Genomic DNA, 17,227 nt, shown 5'->3' on the forward strand with positions numbered 1-17,227 from the left:
GATGCCTGCTGCGCATGGCCTCGTCTCATTTTTTACAACCGGCCGAGGAGGAAGATACAAACACTCCCAGAACAGCTTGGCAGAGCTGGGCCCACAGTCACCGCCTGGGGAAAGGTTCTGGAGGCCCTAAGGGGCGGAGCGCTGGCCGTGGTACTGAAAACACGGCGCTGGCCTGATACCTGCCCTTGGAGAATTTCCACGGAAACTCTGGAAGCAGACACTGTGCATCCCATGGATCCCAGGTTACTACCATTTCTGTGCCTTTATTGTCCGTGGCCAACTCCATGGCCGTGACACTCTTGTGGCACAAGCCTGGGTCCTGCCATGTGCAAACATGGACGGGACAGTTTCTTCCTCTGAGTCCCGGGGGTCTGGACAAGGTGAGCAATGTATGATCTGGACTCCACAGGTTCCCTTAGCCAGGCTGCCAAGAGATGGGTTAACTGGGAGACTAGGCAGCCCAGGGCAGGGTCCCCATGCCTACGTCAGGCGGGGCAGGGCCGCTTGATCTCAGTTGTCCTCAGTTTCCATCACGTTCCTCTTTGGCTCCCAGACACCTGTTCCCCAGTTCCCGCCTGTCACGCTGTCTGCACATGCTCAGCCCCCTGCAGGCTCCATCAGGGCTGCCCAGGAGGACCCAGCCCTCAGCCTTCAGCCTAGGACCCATTCCTGAGTCCACAGCTCCAATCCTCTCATCTCATTTTCCCATCCAGTCCTCTGGCTTCAGAATCCAACCCATCTCTCTGTCGACCCCTGACCTTCCCTCCTAGCTCCAGACTCATACATTATCAGCCACTGTGACATCTCCATCTGGAGGTCAGAAAGGCAAAATGAAACATTCTCAAACCCATCTCTTGATTTCCCAAGGGAAAGCCCTCTCCAGCCTTCCCCTTCCTTCAGATGCATTCACCCATCAACCCATCTTGCAAAGGTCCTTCAACAATTATGGGGTTCGGGCACCCTTCTAGGAGCCGCAGACATGGCACCAAACCAGACAGACCCCCACCCCCACCAGGCTTCCTACACAGCTCAGCAGCCGTGCAGCCAGACTGGACACCCACTACCTTGCCTCCCGTATGTAATTCACAGATAAATCCTGTGTGCTCTCCTTCCAAAATATTTCTCAGCAATGTTCACTTGTCCTCCCTACGCAAGCTTCCCTGGCCTCTACCTGGACCTCAGCAATGGCCTCCTGGCTCCTTCCCTTCCTGCCCCAAATCCACTCTCTAAACCAGGGGTTTTGCAAACTTTGTCCACAAAGGGTTTTGCAGATCAGAGTATCTGTTGGTGCAGCAACCTCCAGAGGGCTGGCAGTTCAAACAGCAAAACTTCCCTGCCTGTGCCAGAAGTGGATGCACACATGCCCAGTGCTGCCCAACAGAAATGTTTGAGATGCTGGAAATGTTTCCTCCCTGTCCATTTCAGTAGCCACCAGCCATGGGTGGTCAATGAGCAACTGACAAGTGGCCAGTGTGAAGCTGAATTTTTTTTATTTCATTTAGTTTTAATTAATCGAAATAGCCATGCAGCTAGTGAGTACTGGTGAGGACAGCTCCGGACTTCTGGGAGTCCGTGGTCCCAGCCCCCACCCCTCAACCAGAGATTGCAGGGCAAGCTTCTTCCAGCCCCACAGAGGTCTCCTCTGCCCACTAGCCCAAGGTGGAATGCGGGTCCCCCACCTCTGCTCCGAGAGCCCTGGGACTCAACACACCGGCAGGTCTCACCAAAATCCCCTCCAACATCTTCCCACAAAACTCATCCATGCCGGTCACACACTGACCTCTATGTCCCTGACCTGTCGGGGGCTCCACAGGCTGAGAAAGTGGAGCTCTGAGATCTTTTAGCCTCTATCCTCTGCAGTTCATGTGAATGTGTAGCTACCGTTACAGTTTGGAATCTTGACATGAACACCCATTAAAGTCTTAATGCTATATCAGAAAAAAGATGTAGAAGACAAGGTCAGTTTCACATGTTTCCCACATCTGAGATCCTGTCTGGAGCATGGGGGGGGGGAGGGGGGGGGGCACTGTTCCTTTGCTCCCCTGACCAGCAGAGGTCGCTTCTCACCAACCAAACTCTAAGCCAAGGCTCCCATGTCGCTGCACAAACCACAACGTAGGGCTCAGTTGAGGAACAGACACAACCGAAGCTCAACCAAGTGTGCACATCCAGGACTTACCAGCATACTTTAGGAAACGTTCCAGTGACATGCTTCTGTGTGGCCTCCACTCACCTTCCTGAGCAGGGGCTGATAAACTGTTTCATGTACAGGGACAGATAGTAAATATTTCAGCCTTTGCAGGACAAGAGGCCAACTCGAGAATATTATGTAGGTGCTTACGTAACAAGAGAAAAAGCTCTACCCTGCCCTTTGGTCTGGGAAGTGCCTCCCAGGCGGTGGGCATGCTTTGAGCCCAGTTACCACTCACTGGAGACCTTCCAAGACCAAGAGTGACCGGTGAGACAGGAAGGTCCCGGTGGGCTGGGGACAGCTGCTGTGAGTAGTTTCATGGCACCCCAAATACCTGGCATGTCTCAACTGGGACAGCTGGCCAAGGGCAAGGCAGCTGGCTGAGTCCCAGATGCAGGCGGGACGAGCCCAGGGTCTGAGCAGTGCTGAAGTGCACCCACCAGTCAGGGAGGGGCAGACTCGGCTTGGTGTCTGGGTTTACAGAGCCAGCACACTGAGTGTGCCATCCAGACAGGTGGCAGCTGGGTCTCACCTATAGCCTGCCATTCACCATCCCCTCCTTACTTCACAAACAACCCATATTACAGAGCATTCCAGAAGCACCTCTAGTTTGGATTGTAGAGTATTATGTTGTTGTTTTTTAAAGTTTATTTTATGTTGAGAGAGAGACAGCCGAAGCAGGGGAGGGGCACAGAGAGAGAGAATCCCAAGCAGGCTCTGTGCTGTCAGCAGAGAGCCCGATGTGGGGCTCAAACTCACACAGTGTGAGATCATGAGCTGAGCCAAAATCAAGAGTCGGGTGCTTAGCCAACCGAGCCTCCCAGGCGCCCTGTAGAGTATTATGGTTAAAAGCATGTCCGGGGATCAAACCCCAGCTTGCCACTGATGGGCTCCCTGGCCTTAGATAAGCAACAATCTCTCTGGGCCTTTGCTTTCTCATCTGAACAAATAGGGTTGTTAAGAAAATACAGTGAACACAGTACAGGTTTACTGAATGCCACTTTCCTTTTTTAATTCGTGCGTTCTTGAGAATGTCAGAGCACAGCCCTGCCTGGCAACAGAAACGCGGGACAGCCACCTGTCCCATTTAAAGTTAAAACAGATCCTTCTGGGCTTTTTAGGGAATGTTAGGCCACCGGTATAACACCATCCAAGTAAAACCAGAAAAACAAAATCACCCCAAATACAAGGGTCCAAAGTCAACCCAAACTCAAATCACCAAACTCAAAGTGAGGGTCAAAAACCAAAAACAATGGTCAGGATCTTTGACAACATCCTTTTCCTAAGAGACCTGTGGTTCTGGACAGAACCCCCACCCCTCCCCTCCAAACGGACACAGCAGTTGGGGACACATGGAAATGACAGCCCCAGCCCAGGTGTTACCACCTGGCCAAGGAGTGACGTCCCCTGAAGCCAGGAGCTTCTCCACGCACATGGACATGGGGCCCCTCCCGCGCCCCCTCCCCCAGCAAAGTTCGCAGGACGTCTGCTTTCTAAGAGAAAGCAGCTAACCTTCCAGGACACCGTGAACACCACACGAGTCCCCAGGGGAGCCCATTCTGGGCCCCTGGATGTTTCCATGAACTTCCTGGGGTCAAGAAGAGACCCCAGGTGCAGGCTTGAGCACTCCCCAGACACCGTGGCTGCCCAGAATGCAGCTTTCTCTGCCACACATCGTTCCCAGCACAGAGGGACAGGCCTCCCTCGGGCGTGGAGGTGCAGGGCGCGGGGACAAGAACGACGGCCGAACAGAGTCTGATAATAGCCGGTCTCCTCCAGCTCTGCATAGTCCCTGCAGACCTGGGTCCCATCGTGCCCCCACAGCCACCTCACGCTTTCACTACAGCAGCCCCACCCCCGTATCTGCAGGGAAGACGGCCCAGGCCCCCCGCGGACGCCTAAAACCACGCAGAGCGCGCCGAACCCAGGAGGTACGAGGTTTCTTCCTCTACGCGCACACCTAGGATGACGTGCAATTTACAGATTAGGCACAGTAAGAGGTTAACGAGAACCCGTGAAACACGAGCGTAACAACAACTGTCATCTGTGATAAAGGGTATGTGGTCTCTCACTCTCTCTCGGGAAACCTCCTTGTGCGGTACTCGTGCTACTTGTGAAGGGAGCTGATAGAAGCCTAGGGAAGGAGATGAAACGAGGGACGGGTGCAGGCCCGGGAGGGAACACTAGGTCACCGTCGACCTTCTGACGACGTGTCAGGAGGAGGGGCGTCCGCGTCCAGACCAGTGGCTCACGGCAGGTGACTGAAACCGCAGGTCGGGAGACCACCGTATCCACCACGTGACAACGAGGCCCAGAGCGGGTCAGCCCCTGCGGCAGCACAGGGACCAGGCTCCTTACCTTCCCAGAAGGGGCCGGGCAGGAGCGGACAGGGGAGCCCCTTGAAGGGAGTGGCCCCTTCGCAGCCCCCAGTGACCCCGGCTGCGTGGCAACGGCAGCCCGGGGGGGCCCCCAACGTTCAAGGTTTTCGCAAAAGCTCCGTATTTTTAAATGCTGACTTACAATTATTTAAGCGGGGAGTTTAAAGCCTGTTAGACTGTAATCCGCTCCCTCACTGCAGGGCTCTGCTCAAGGCCAGGCTTCTCCCTACAGACCTGGTGCTCCCGGCGGCGGCGGCCTCGCTCAATAGCACAGCGCAGGTGGACACGCCTCCCAAAACACACGTGCTGAACGAGGCAGGGGCTCTGGGGCGTCTGCAGGCAGCCGGATCCTGCGTGTTAATGCCTCGCTCCCCAAAAGTTGCTTTTCCGTAGTGACGTCGACAACAATCACCAGGAGCAGACACTTCCGGAGCGCTCAGGATGTGTCCGGACAGAGTTAGGGGATTCCTGCGGAGTACCTAAATGCAGCAACCCCAGGACATGGTGAGGCATTATCCTCACGTGTAGTTGAGGACACAGGCTCAGAGAGGTTGAGTGACTTATTCACAGTCACACAGCTTAGTGAGGAGTTGAGGCACGTCTCAGACCCAGGTTGGCCCGGCAAACACGTTGCCCTGAATTCCCTAATTCTATACCCCTGGGCGAGCTACAGACCCCTGTACCTCCGTTTCACCTTGAGGGAAAAGGCAACGACACTAGTGATAAAAACCCAGAGGCATTTCCAGCATAAAACGAGCTAATGCATGTGCTCAGAACAGCGTCCTGCACACAACCGGCATCCTTCAGAAAAATCGGGCCTTTTCTCTGTGTTCCTATACTTTGGTTTGCTACGTTTTCTTTTACGTGAACTCACACTTTTCGTTTCAACTTGTTTGTTAGAAGAAAACCCGAATCACCACCCGCAGTGAGAAACCTGTTCCACCTGTGCTAATGAAAATAAACTTCGCTGTTAAAACGTTCTCTAGCTATTTGCCACAAGCCACCTCTGGAAACTCCTCTCCCACACCCTGGGGGCACAGGACCCACACCGAAGGCAGGAACGAAGAGTCCAGCTGAGGGGTGAGGCTGCATCTCTGGGGCCCCACACCGACCAGGGACAATGGTCTCGCTCCCCAGGCCCTGGCCTGCCCTGCAGCCCGGTGCTTCGCCCGCAGCACAAATCCTCTGTGGTCCCACCTCCGTCCCGTGCCCCAGGGCTCCAGCTGCCTTCAGCCCCTCTCTCTCTATCTTACCCTGGCTCTGGCCACACGTACAGACCTTTAGCTCTGCACAAGTCCCCTGGTCTGTCCTGCTCCCTGGCCAACCACAGCCCCCAAATCCAGCCTCTGGGCTGCTTTCGTAAATAAGATTTGCTGGCACCCAGCACATCTTCTGTGGCTGGTTTTGGGCTACTCGGAAGCGGTGGGCAGTTTCACCGGGAACCTTCTGACCCACGAAGGCAACCGTAGTTAACTGGCTCCGTGCAGAAAGTTTGTGGACCCTGTGCTCTGTCTTTGCAGATGTCCTTCTCCCAACCGGGATGCTCTTTTCCTCACTCTCTGCCTGGCCAAAGCTTGTTCATCGCTAGGCTGCCCCAGCCCCCAGACTCAGGGAGGGGCCCCAGTGTGCACGCCCGCTGTCGTGGACTCAGCTCAAGGAGATCGGCAGGTTTGTCCGCCTTCCCCCATCACTCTGGGAGGACGAGACCCAGACACATTCGCCATTAGGACCCCCGACCCGACAGCACATCCCGTCCAGGAGAAAGTCCTTCACACGAATCTGTGGCCTCAACAAGCCAACTGTACTCTCGAGACTCCATCCCCAAACCAAGCACACAGGGAAAGAGAGCGCCGGAGGTTAGCAGGGGCGCCGATGGAGCAGGCAGAGCTGAGCAGCAGAAGGAACCTGCCAAGGAGAAGTGCCAGGCGCCAGTAGGGGGCTGGGTGCAGCAGCCTAGCACGCGGGAGGCCGGGCGGCCAAGGGGCAGGGCTCAAGCCGGGTCAGGCCGACCACCACTTTGACGCAAGCCTGATGCCTGGGGCCACCGGGGCACAGGCATATGCTGAGAGGGTCTCTGCAGGAGAGGCCAGGACTGTCCCAAGGGTCACAGCCCTTCAGACCGCAAACTCCTATCACATCTTCAAGCTGGGGTAAGACTGGGGAGGCACAGCCACCCCCAGGGAGGGCGGGGCACGGCTCTCAGCAGGCGCCCACTAGTGCCGGCCGGGGCGGCCGGTGGAAAGCGTCGGTGTGAGCCTTGTTTGGCAGAAGAAGGCAGCAGAGAACAGATGCCCACCTGGCTCCAAAGCCACAGAAGCCCCAGCAGGCCTGTCCTCACGGCCTGGATTTCCAACCTGCCACGCTTGTGCAGACGGTTCAACTTCCAACCCCCGCCCTGTGCCTGGCGTACTTATAGCTTGTAATTTTACGAGGGGAGAAGTTCCCAGCTTGACGGTGAGGTCCCCCCGAGTATTTCTGCAAAAAAGCTAATGGGTCAGAAGAAGAGGGGCGGGTGCTTCAAAGCACCACGGGCTCCTTCGGGGGGCTCGTGTTTTGCCTCCTCTCTGCCTTCCCTTCCTCCCCACCTCGCCCACAGCTGGCCCCTGTCTGGTCCAGTCAGTGAAAACCACCATGGCCACGGCCCCCGCCGTCCCCACGGAGGCTGAGAAGGGTGCACACTACCTTCTTCCCGCTTAAGAGAGCTGGGAAAAGAGGTTTCAAGCAACACAAGCAGCACGCCCTGCGGCGAGGTGGCGAGGACAGCCCTGCGCGAGGAACACGGCATCCGACGCCCCACATGCACCACACGGCTCCGGGCGCTGTGCGCCGGGCACCGAGGTCATGCTCTGTGGAGGACACAGCCACCTGCTGAGGATTTGGGCCACTCGGAAGGTCCCTCTACCCCATCCCGCCCTCCTGTCTTGGGGTCAACGAGGACGCCCCTACGGACACCGGCTCGCTCCCCTGGAGAGGATTTTCCTGCTCAGACGTTCCCAGTGGCAAGAGACTGTCCCGGGAAGAGCCAGAGAAAAATGCCCCGGCAGAGTTTAAACTGCACACGGCAGAGTATGGCCAGAGCATGGCTGTGCCTCCGAGGACAGGATTCTACCAGAACTATTGCCCAGGCCGTGGCCAGGGACCTCAGCTGCCACCCAGCCGGCGGCCATCCCGGCAGCGGCTCAGCCCCGCACGGTTACAGCCGTACCTGCGTCGTCAGAATGGGAGTCCGAGGGCAGTGGTGCATCCAGGGAAGGCTGGTCTGCCCCGGTGGCCAAAGGGCTTCCTGGCTGGGCTTCTTCTGAAGTCAGCATCTCCTGCTTGGGGGTGGACGGTTCGCTCTGTGCCGCTCGGGGGCCCCCGTCAGGATTGCACACTTTGCTCTCAGCATCTGTAAGGAAATGCGGCGGTCAACGGAGCCCGCGCCTCCCTTCCGACATGCTTGCACTCACGCGGGGTGCCTTCCTGGGAGACGTGTCATCCCAGGCCCTGCTGTGGTGCCCCTTCAGTTCTTCCCCACGCCGCCCCCCGGAGTCCCCCTCCACATCCGGTCTTCTTAAGGGGGTCCCAGCACTGCCTCACCGCCCCCCCCCCCCCGCCGTCCCCGGGGCCTCTGTGCACCACCTGCCTATGGGAGCCTAGGAAAGCCTCCACCCACCTCCGTGGTGCGCGCCCCCCACTCCCGCGCTGGCCTCCGCCCTGCGGCTCGCTCGACCAACAGCGCATCCGCAGGTTGGATGCAGCTGTGCCTTTAAAAGTGCTCGCAGGCTCCTGCAGTCAAGCCACCACTGCCCTCGCTGCTGGGACACGCAGGGCCAGCGGGCCGGGGCGAGAGGCAGACGGTGCAAACCTGAGCTGCTCCTGTCCTGGAAGCAGAGGCCAACCCAGACGGGACAACAGACCCTGGCTGCCGTATGCCCTGAGGTGCTGCAGGCGTCTGCCACAGGACATTGTCACGGCTACCGGTAACCAATCCACGTTTGCACCCACCATTCCACAATCAGGTCCCTGGTACGCAAACCTTCTCAGTCCCCCACTGTGAGTCTGGGACTGGGCCCACCCAGGGAGGCGGGGATCAACAAGTCAGTCCTTGCCGGCAGGGGGCTCACACTCCCAGGCACCGCAAGCCCAGGACTAGGGGCAAAGAGCAGGGAGTCCCTCGGTCTAGACAGGTGGCCTTCTCAGAAAAAAATAACCCCAGGCTCACGGTGCCTGAGTGGCTCAGTCCGTTAAGCGTCCGACTCTTGGTTTTGGCTCAGGTCATGATCTGGTAGTTCATGGGTTCAAGCCCCACGCCGGGCTCCATGCTGACAGTGCTGAGCTTGCTTGGGATTCTCTCTCTCCCTGTCTGCCACTCTCCCACGCATGCTCCCTCTCCCTCTCAAAATAAATAAACTTAAAAATATTGTTTCAAAAAATGACCCCAGGTTCCCAGTAGGGCTGAAACAAGGATCCAGTGTCTCCCCCTTGCTTGGGGGCTCGGCTGCTGGAACTTGGAGGGTGTGGCCTTTGAAAATGAGGGGCTTTGTGCCCAGGTGCGTAACCGGCCCAGTCGCACGGCCACCAGAGGGTGGGTCCCGGCTGGGACACAGCCAGCTGATAACCATCACCCCTTCTGAGACACAGAGCACCGACCCATGCACGGGGCACCTGCACGGCCCCCTCAGGTGTCACGGCCAGTTCAGGGAGGTCACAGAGCAGCAGTGTGACCCACACACGTCCCTCCGTGGGGAGACGGCACGGCGGGGAGGTCAGCCTGGCTCGGGAGAGCTGCCTCCCACCCGCGTGGCCGGGGTGCGGGGGTCAGTCTCAGAGTCAGGCCCCTTCCGCCTCCGCCAGTCTCACTCCCTACCTGCTGCCCTCGTGTCCTCCAACAACGTCCCTTTCACCCCCAAAGTTGGACAAGAAGTAGAAGGTCACCCTACCCATGCCTCCCTTCCCACGGCAGACACCTCTGGGCATCCGCTTCCCGGCCTCCGAGACGGGGGTAACGACATCACTACTTGCTTCACGGCCTCCACGTGGGAATTAAAGCAGTTCCGCTACGCCACGCACCTGGCCAAGAGCAGGCACGCGCCATGTGCTTGCAATTATCGTTACTGCCGTTGATGAGGCCTGACGAGGAAGCCTGAGGGCCCGGCCCCTGGGCTGAGCCCGCGCGCCCACGTGAGGGCGACAGGCTCCCTCGGCAGGATCCTCGCCGCACCCGGACTTGGGCCTGGTGCCCGGCGTGGGACCCCAAAGGGACGGGAGTCGCAGCTGCTGCCCCCCGGCTGCACAGCCCTCTCCCCAGGGAAGGGCAGAGAGGCCGGCCAGCGGGAAGTCTGGAGATCTGGGGCTGGGAAGGGCTCGTCTATGCAGCCAGGTCAGCTGACCAAAGGTCCTGGACGAGGGGCCGGCAGCCTCTTCCAAAAAAGGAGACGGCTGGTATTTTAGACTTTGTGGGCCACACGGCAGGTACTGCGTTCTTTTTTAATTTTCACAAAACCCTTGAAGTTTAAAAACCGTGCCCAGCCCGAGGGCCTTGCAAAACCTGCTCCCGGGCCAGACCTGCTGCAGACTTGCCAACCCGCCCTGGTGCGGGCAAAGACCCAGATGCCAGCCAAGGGCGCAGACCCAGTGGGCATGGCTGAACGTCACAAAGCTCAAAACTACACTTTCCCGGACGCCGCTCAGGGCTGGTTTACGCGGACTCGACATGCGGTCGTGACGGTCTCTGCCGCCAGCTCACTTGGTCCTCGGTGGCAGGGCGCAGAGCACCGCTGGCACCGAGGGGCCTGCCTGCCGGGGACACAGCACCGTCTCGGCCGGACCCCACACCTCCGCGAGGGGAGGCTGCCGCCCGCCGCTTACAGAGGCACACCCCTCCTTCGGAAGGACAGGCCGCTGGCGGCCAGGGACGACCGCTGTTTGAACCCACGACCCTCCCCTAATCATCACCAACGACAATCACGTGACCAGAACTCGCACGTGTGGGGCCCAGAGGCCTGCAGCCCGTGGCCAGCTCAGCCAAGGCTTCGTCCTCCCCAAACACGCGGACTTAGGGGCCCTCCCCTGCGTCCCCGCTCAGCGCACTTGTAGGACCTTTCTGGGCTGCGCTCAGAGCCCCGGTTCATAATCACGTTCAATGAAAAGTTGGCAGTTCCCAAAATAGCCCTGCTGGCAGGGCCGTTGCCTAGAAACGCCGTTGGGGGGGGGGGGCGAGGAGATGTGGGTGGCTTGTCCCCTGTGCCTCGCCGTTCAGCCAGCCCTCCCTCCCGGCCTGCTCTCCATCGGATGTCCGTCCTCCCCCCGGGGGCTGTGGAGGGGCGCACGGTGGACCACCGGTGTCACACAGAGCAGCCACGGCGACAGGAACGTGCCACACACACACACGCACCGCGCCCGGCCTTCCCGCCACGTAGCAGCCAGACGCACTTGACTCGTCGCCGCCCAACCCCCCCTCCCCGAGGAAGGAAACCACGCGTCTCTCGGGTCACCGAACACAAGTATCTTTTTTACACCCGGTGCTGGAACGGGAGATTCCTCCAGTTACCGAAGCAAATGCCGAGTGGGCGGAGCAAAGTCACTGGGGGGAAATGTGCAGGCTCCTGTCCCGTGGGCTAGGACGCGGGGGAGGGGCTGGGACGCTGCTGGCCCTCGCCAGCCACCCAGGAGTCGGCGGAGCCTGGCCAAAGCAGGGAAGACAGTGCGGGAAGGGTCACCTGCCCCCTCCCCACCCACACCCGGCACATCAGCAGACTTGCAGGAACAAGGGGGGTGGGGGGTCAGACTGCCTCATAAAACCACACACCCAGGAGGGACACGGGCTCATCTCCAGGGGACCCCAGGGCTCTTCCCTGCAGTCCCCTCCCGGGGACCAGCTCACATCATCAGGCTGCTGACTGCTCTAGGAGTGGGCAAACCCCCAGGTGACACACACGGAGACCGTGCGCGTGTGCGGCTTCGTCCTGGCCAAAGAAAGGCACGGGTGAGGTCTGGGGCAGCTCTGCAGGGTCTGTGACCCGAGCCCGTGGCGGCCTCTCTGGGCCCCTTGGTCACTGTCACCCACACCCACCACCCAGGCGCCCGCTGGGCATGAAGCCCTGGGTACCGCTTGGCCACAGGGAGGTGCTCCGGCTGCAGACAAGCAGCCTGGCTGGCAGCAGGTGGTGGCCACGGAGTCCTTCCTCCGAACCCCGGAGGGGGGGCTCACCCCCACACCGAGGCTACGCGGAGGCCAGTGGAGGGAGGAGGCTCAGTTCCAAGCCCAGAGCCGGAAGGGGGCACTCGGCACCCCCACCAAGGATTCCCAGCACCCAGCCGGCCATCCCAATACCAGGACAAATCTGGGGCACACACGGCCTCAAAAGGACTTGACCCCGCCCCCAGTGGGAAAAGGCATTTTCTAAGCAAGTGCTTGGCACGAACCCCAGTGTGGGGCAGGAGGCGCCCCAGGAGCCTGATGCCAAGCACCGTCCTAGATCCTGCTGTCCCTGCAGCCTCAGGAGCTGGAGCACATGGAGGAAAGAGCACGACAAGAGCACGTCCCCCTCCTCCCCCTGGCCCCAGGCCGCCTCCCAGAGGCACGCTGCTTCCCTAGCATGCCCCCCTCAGCGACACGCTGGGCAGGCTCACCGCAGACCCGCTCGGCCCGTGCCCCTGTGCTGCCCTGGGCTCCTGCGGCCACTTGGAAGTGACTTTGTCACCCGGTAGCTTCCGGGGAGGGGGGTCTCATTTTGTTGAGGGGGTGCAGGGAAGATACAAGGCTCTGTCAGACCCAGGGCCCCCTCCACGCTTCCTACCTGCTTGCCCCTCACCCACCTTCTCCCTTCCACCGCGGGCCCTCCAGGGCTGGAAGATACGCCCCACTTCCCCGCTCTCTCTGTTTCTCAGCCTTGGTGGCACCAAAGCCGGAGGCAGCTGGGGAGGTACCGTGAAGTCCAGGTGTGTGGGTCCCGCCCCCAGGGCATTTAATCCAAGAGCGCGCCTGGCGAAGCTAACGCACAGCGCAGCTCGCTCTGAGAACCAGCCTGCTCTCCCGGGGCCCTGGGATCCCCCGCAGACATGACCCCGTGGCCCCCTGCCCAGGTCGGGTCCCGGGGTCTTGTTCTCCGGGTGCTCACCCTACCCCCCTCCGTGGTGATCCTGCATCTGTGGGACCATCTCCTGTGGCATCACTTAATGAGCACGGTTTCAACCCCTGAGGAAGGAGACCGTGTGTCGGACCCACCTGGTTCCCGGTTCATAATCACTCGGCGAGACAAAGTGTGATCTAAGGGGGGGGGGGGGGGGGGGCGGGTGGCAGATGACACTCTGGGGGCCAAAGCCAGACGCCGCCTGCTCCATATGGCCCATCAGTCACCAGACAAAACCGTTTAACAAAGGTTCAGAGCTGAGGAAAGGCAGACTGCTCTTCTGGAAGACTCCCCTTCGGTTCTGCAGCCACCCCTCTGTTTTCCTGACAGCAATCAAATCCATCCACTTACTTTTCATGCACCAGCGATAGTATTTTCTATGATAGATGATACACAGGCCTCAAGTCCGTTTTCATTTCCCATTCCCCTTCCCCAAGATCCAAAGGAAGGTTGGCTGGAAACATGCTCAAAATGCAGGATTTGGAGCTGTTTTGTCCCACCCAGACTAACACAGTCCAGGTTCCTATCAGCAATGACATCCCCCCAAACCCGAGAGTCGGAACGTTCAGCATCTGAACCCTGAAGGACTGGGTACCGAGCTCTCCTCTTACACGCAAGTTAGATCATCAGTCGTAAGCCATCTGCTACGTTGGTTTCCCAGGAAGACGGCGTCATCAAAATACTTCACTCTTTGGGCACCTGGGTGGCTCGGTCGGTTCAGCGTCCGACTCTTGATCTCAGCTCAGGTCATGATCTCTCGGTTTGTCGGACCGAGCCCCGCATCGGGCTCTGAGCTGACAGCACAGAGCCTGCTTGGGATTCTCTCTCTCCCTCTCTCTCTCCCAAAATAAATAAATAAAATTAAAACCAAAAATACTTCACTCTTTGAAGCTGAAGAAGAGACATGAGGACAAAGACCACAGGGGGTTTGAGAGCAGACAGGCAGGACGGGGGCAGAGCCTGGTATACATCCAGATGCCCTGACTTCGCGAGGTCCCTTCCTGGCCCTGATTCCTGGGCCAAACGACAAACACCCTAGTGAGATCTAGGACAGGAAGCGGGTAGGGGCGCCACGTGCCCTCACACCCTCTGGGAACTGGCTCCGGGAGGCCAGGACCCTTCAGTCAGGAGGCAAGAGCTTGGTCCGGCTCCAGAGAGAGCTCCCAGCGGCGGTGAGGTGGGGGGGACACCAGAGTCCCAGAGGAGGAGGACCCACAAAAGGTGTGCGTCGGGCCCTGAGTCCCGTGCCTCGTCATCACCCAGAGAGCAGGACGAGGCGGGGAGGCCACGAACGTTACGAATGACCCGCGAGCCACAACAGGTGGTGATTCTCAAAGACGCAGAGGTGGCCACGCAGACATCACCGTGGCGAGGCCTCCAGGGCACAGCGTGAGCAGCATCCGAGCGCTCCCGGGGGGCTGAGGGTGCTGTGAAGGGGTGAGGGTGAGGACGCTCAGCACCCAGAAAGCCGTCCACACGTCACAAGGACCAGCAAGGGTACTAGACGGCCGTGCGAGTAAAAACAACTTGCCCGCATCAGGAACAATGACGTCAACAGGAAAAAACCAAAAGCCAATCCTGCCACTTCGTGGGGAACCGGGACCCAGCAGCGGCCTGGCCCGGGCCCAGCTAGGGCAGGAAGCCGCCGGCTGTGGCCCCAAAGGCGTTAGCTCCGGGCCGCTTGCAGAGGTGGCCCCGTAACCTCACGGAGGGACCCGACGGTGAATGGCCTCCTTCGGGTCCAGCCCCTGTATCCCGATACCCGGCTTCCCGGATCACCGTTCCGCCCTTGACCTTTGCCGGGCGCCCTGGCCCAGCACCTGCCACCGTGGCGGCCCCACTTACCCCGCTCCATCATCTCCAGCAGACCCTTCTTGATGAGCTCCTCCCGACCTTGCCTGCCGGCCATCTTCTTCTCCAGTGCTGCACAACATACAAATAGGCCGGTGAGTCACGGGCAAGACCACGGGGCCGGGGGCCACCGGGCGGGGAGCGCCGTTGGGGACTTCCAAGCTTTCTTACTACGCAGTCTGATGAGCGTTGCACGTACGCACGGCGGAGGGGAGCACACTGAGTGCACTGTTCAAGGCAATGATTTCTGTGATTCATCTGCAAAGCAACGCCTCGGCTAACGCTTCCTTACGCTGACTCCTGCACATGCCTACCCTCCGCCAAAGGCTCCCCAACTTACCGGCCCAGGACCACACCCTCCCTCCACCCCCAAGACCCGGGGGCGCTTTTCTGTGGGTCCTGTTATGTTTCCAGACACCCTGGTGGCTCTAGAGCTCTGGTCAGAACATGGTGTTTTGTGACCACTGGCTTCCCAGAAGTTCCTCCGAGAAAACCCCGGGTTTTAAAGCTTTCAGAGAAGTTGCCAGACAGGGAGGGAGGACAGGGGCGGGGCCGGCCAAGGTGCCAGCTCCCACTCACCCCTACCCGTGAGGCTGGGGGCTCACTCTGCTTGCCGGTCTCCTTCATCCGTCCAGGAAACTATCTGCCTACAGTTAGAACTCAATTTCCAAATATGACCCCATGCAATTCCTTGGACCCCCTTCTTTGAAAGATGCAAATTTCTGGCTACTAAGCCTGATCCCAGAGGGCCTATGGGTCACCCGTGTGTGCCAGCGCTCTGCCCGGTGAGAGCTGCAGCGGGGAGCATAGACCGGAGCCGGCCTCTCCCCTCGGAGCTTAAAGACCGGCAGCAGAGGACAAACAGGTAAGGACGAGGAAGTTACTTAGCCAAAAATATCTACTGAGCACGCGCTGGGGTGTCCCTGGGAAGCAGAAACAATTCAGCCCCCCTCCCTCCAGGGCTCGAGTGGGAGCCAGCCGGCAGGGATAACAGAGCTGCTCAAATGCTTAGAACTAATAAAGCATTAACTGAGCACCTACGTTGTAAAGGCATGGGGGAGCCAGACAGGCATGGCCTCCGCCTGGGGGCAGCGCTGGGGAAGCTGGATGAGAAGCATCTACACCTGGGGCCGTGGAATGACCCAGAAGGGATGAGAGGCATCTACACCTGGGGCCGTGGAATGACCCAGAACCAGAGGGACTGGGAGGTAGGGGTCTGGGAAGCCCAGGCTGTGCTGGAATGTCCGGGCTGGCCTCCCTCAGGGCGCTCACACCGACAGCTGAAGACGGACAGGGAAAAGCCAAACATACCAGCAGGAAGACGTTTTCCGGCAAAGGGAGCATAATTTCCTTTTTTAGTCCAATTTCCAATCCAATGTCCGGGGGCCAGAAGTATGCACGAAACTGAGACACTGAACTCTGACTTTGGGAGGTGTGAGTAGAGGGGCTGCTGTCCAGCCTCACAGACAGGGGTGCGCAGAACGGGGGTGGAGGTCCAAAGAGTCGCGCGATCATCCAGCCAGCTCGGGTCGCGCTCACGGGGGCCCGGCTCACACACAGGACATCGTCTGCTCTGACTCCTGAGCCCTCCCAACACCCCAAAGAGGCAGCTGCGAGGGTCTGCTGTCCCGTCTCAGGGGGCCGCCCCTATCACTGAGCCAGCCCCCCACAGCAGGTGCCAGCTCGGGGCCACTTCCCAAACTGCAGCCTCTGGGAGCCGTCCCCACGACGCTGCCCCTCCCGCCCCGCCCAGACCACTGCCGGCTTCCTTAGTGTCTTGAAATCACCTTCCTCTCACGCTAACCAATAGTGCTTGTGAAATGGCGTTTTTGAAAAGCTGAAATAACTAACATCCCACACTTCGGGGGGAAGAATGGTCTGGAATAAGTAAACGAAATGCAGTCCTCCTGAGATGGCCAGATGCCTGATAAAGGGCCTCCAGGTGGGGACCCTGCAGGTGTTAACCTGGAGACCTTCCATGCATCTACAGGGACCCCGCAGCATCCTGACGAACCTCCAGGCCACTCAGTGGCAGCACAGTGCCGAGGGGGCCTGCACGGCTCAACCCTCCAATCCCACGGCCCAGAGAGCATCAGGGGCTCCCCAGGTCACGGAGGCCACCCTGCTCTGGGCCCTGGTGCCTTCCCCAACTCCATGCCTTTGCGTGAACTGTTCCCTCTGCTGCAACGCTTTGCCCTGCTTTTCTCAAGGGGCCAATCACATCTCAGTTCAACGGTGCCTCCTCACCCGAGCCTTCTCAGATCTGCCCACCCACCCCACCCCTCCGCACTCCTCCCCGGCACCTGCTCAGCTCCCCTGGGGCCCCACCGGAGCCGTGACGTCTCGCATGCTTGCACGCATGCTCACTGGTCTGTCGCCCCACTCCCCGCTGGGCAGAGCCCTAAGTGCGCAGGGCCTGGGTCCCCCGTCTACTCTGTCCCTGGCACACAGGAGGTGTTTGAGATTCCTGCAGTAACACTGATGTGCTGCCCTTGTGGACAAGGAGAACGGGTCGATCAGCTTCTCAGGGGGTTAAAAATAATTTGTAAAACGTGCAACAGGTGTGAGGGAAAGACCTGTTGGGGTAGCCCTGTCTCTGCACGCCGCACGGCTTCAGGGCTGGGAAGGAGACAGGGGCCCTGGGGACCGTCAGAGACAGCAGGCCGAGACGGGCACTTACCAGGCTGGTCCCC

At 59.6% G+C, this 17,227-nt stretch overlaps 1 protein-coding gene across 5 annotated transcripts in view; it reads right to left on the reverse strand.

Moving 5' to 3' along the window:
• The window catches only part of PHACTR3 (phosphatase and actin regulator 3), a 235,830-nt gene that overhangs the window by 83,184 nt on the left and 135,419 nt on the right, over positions 1–17,227 (reverse strand). For 3 of the 5 annotated variants that reach the window (XM_053890088.1, XM_019426390.2, XM_019426392.2), the window contains exons 3-4: positions 14,529–14,606; positions 7,775–7,957 (exon numbers count right to left, since the gene is read on the reverse strand). In XM_053890088.1, coding sequence (XP_053746063.1) covers positions 7,775–7,957; positions 14,529–14,606 — 261 coding nt within the window. The remainder of the gene's footprint in view (positions 1–7,774; positions 7,958–14,528; positions 14,607–17,227) is intronic. The other 2 variants (XM_019426394.2, XM_019426391.2) reach the window with 1 other exon arrangement.

This window comes from Panthera pardus, unplaced genomic scaffold (assembly GCF_024362965.1).
Source record: "Panthera pardus isolate Hobbes unplaced genomic scaffold, ASM2436296v1 HiC_scaffold_25, whole genome shotgun sequence".
NCBI classification, from domain to species: Eukaryota; Metazoa; Chordata; class Mammalia; order Carnivora; family Felidae; genus Panthera; species Panthera pardus.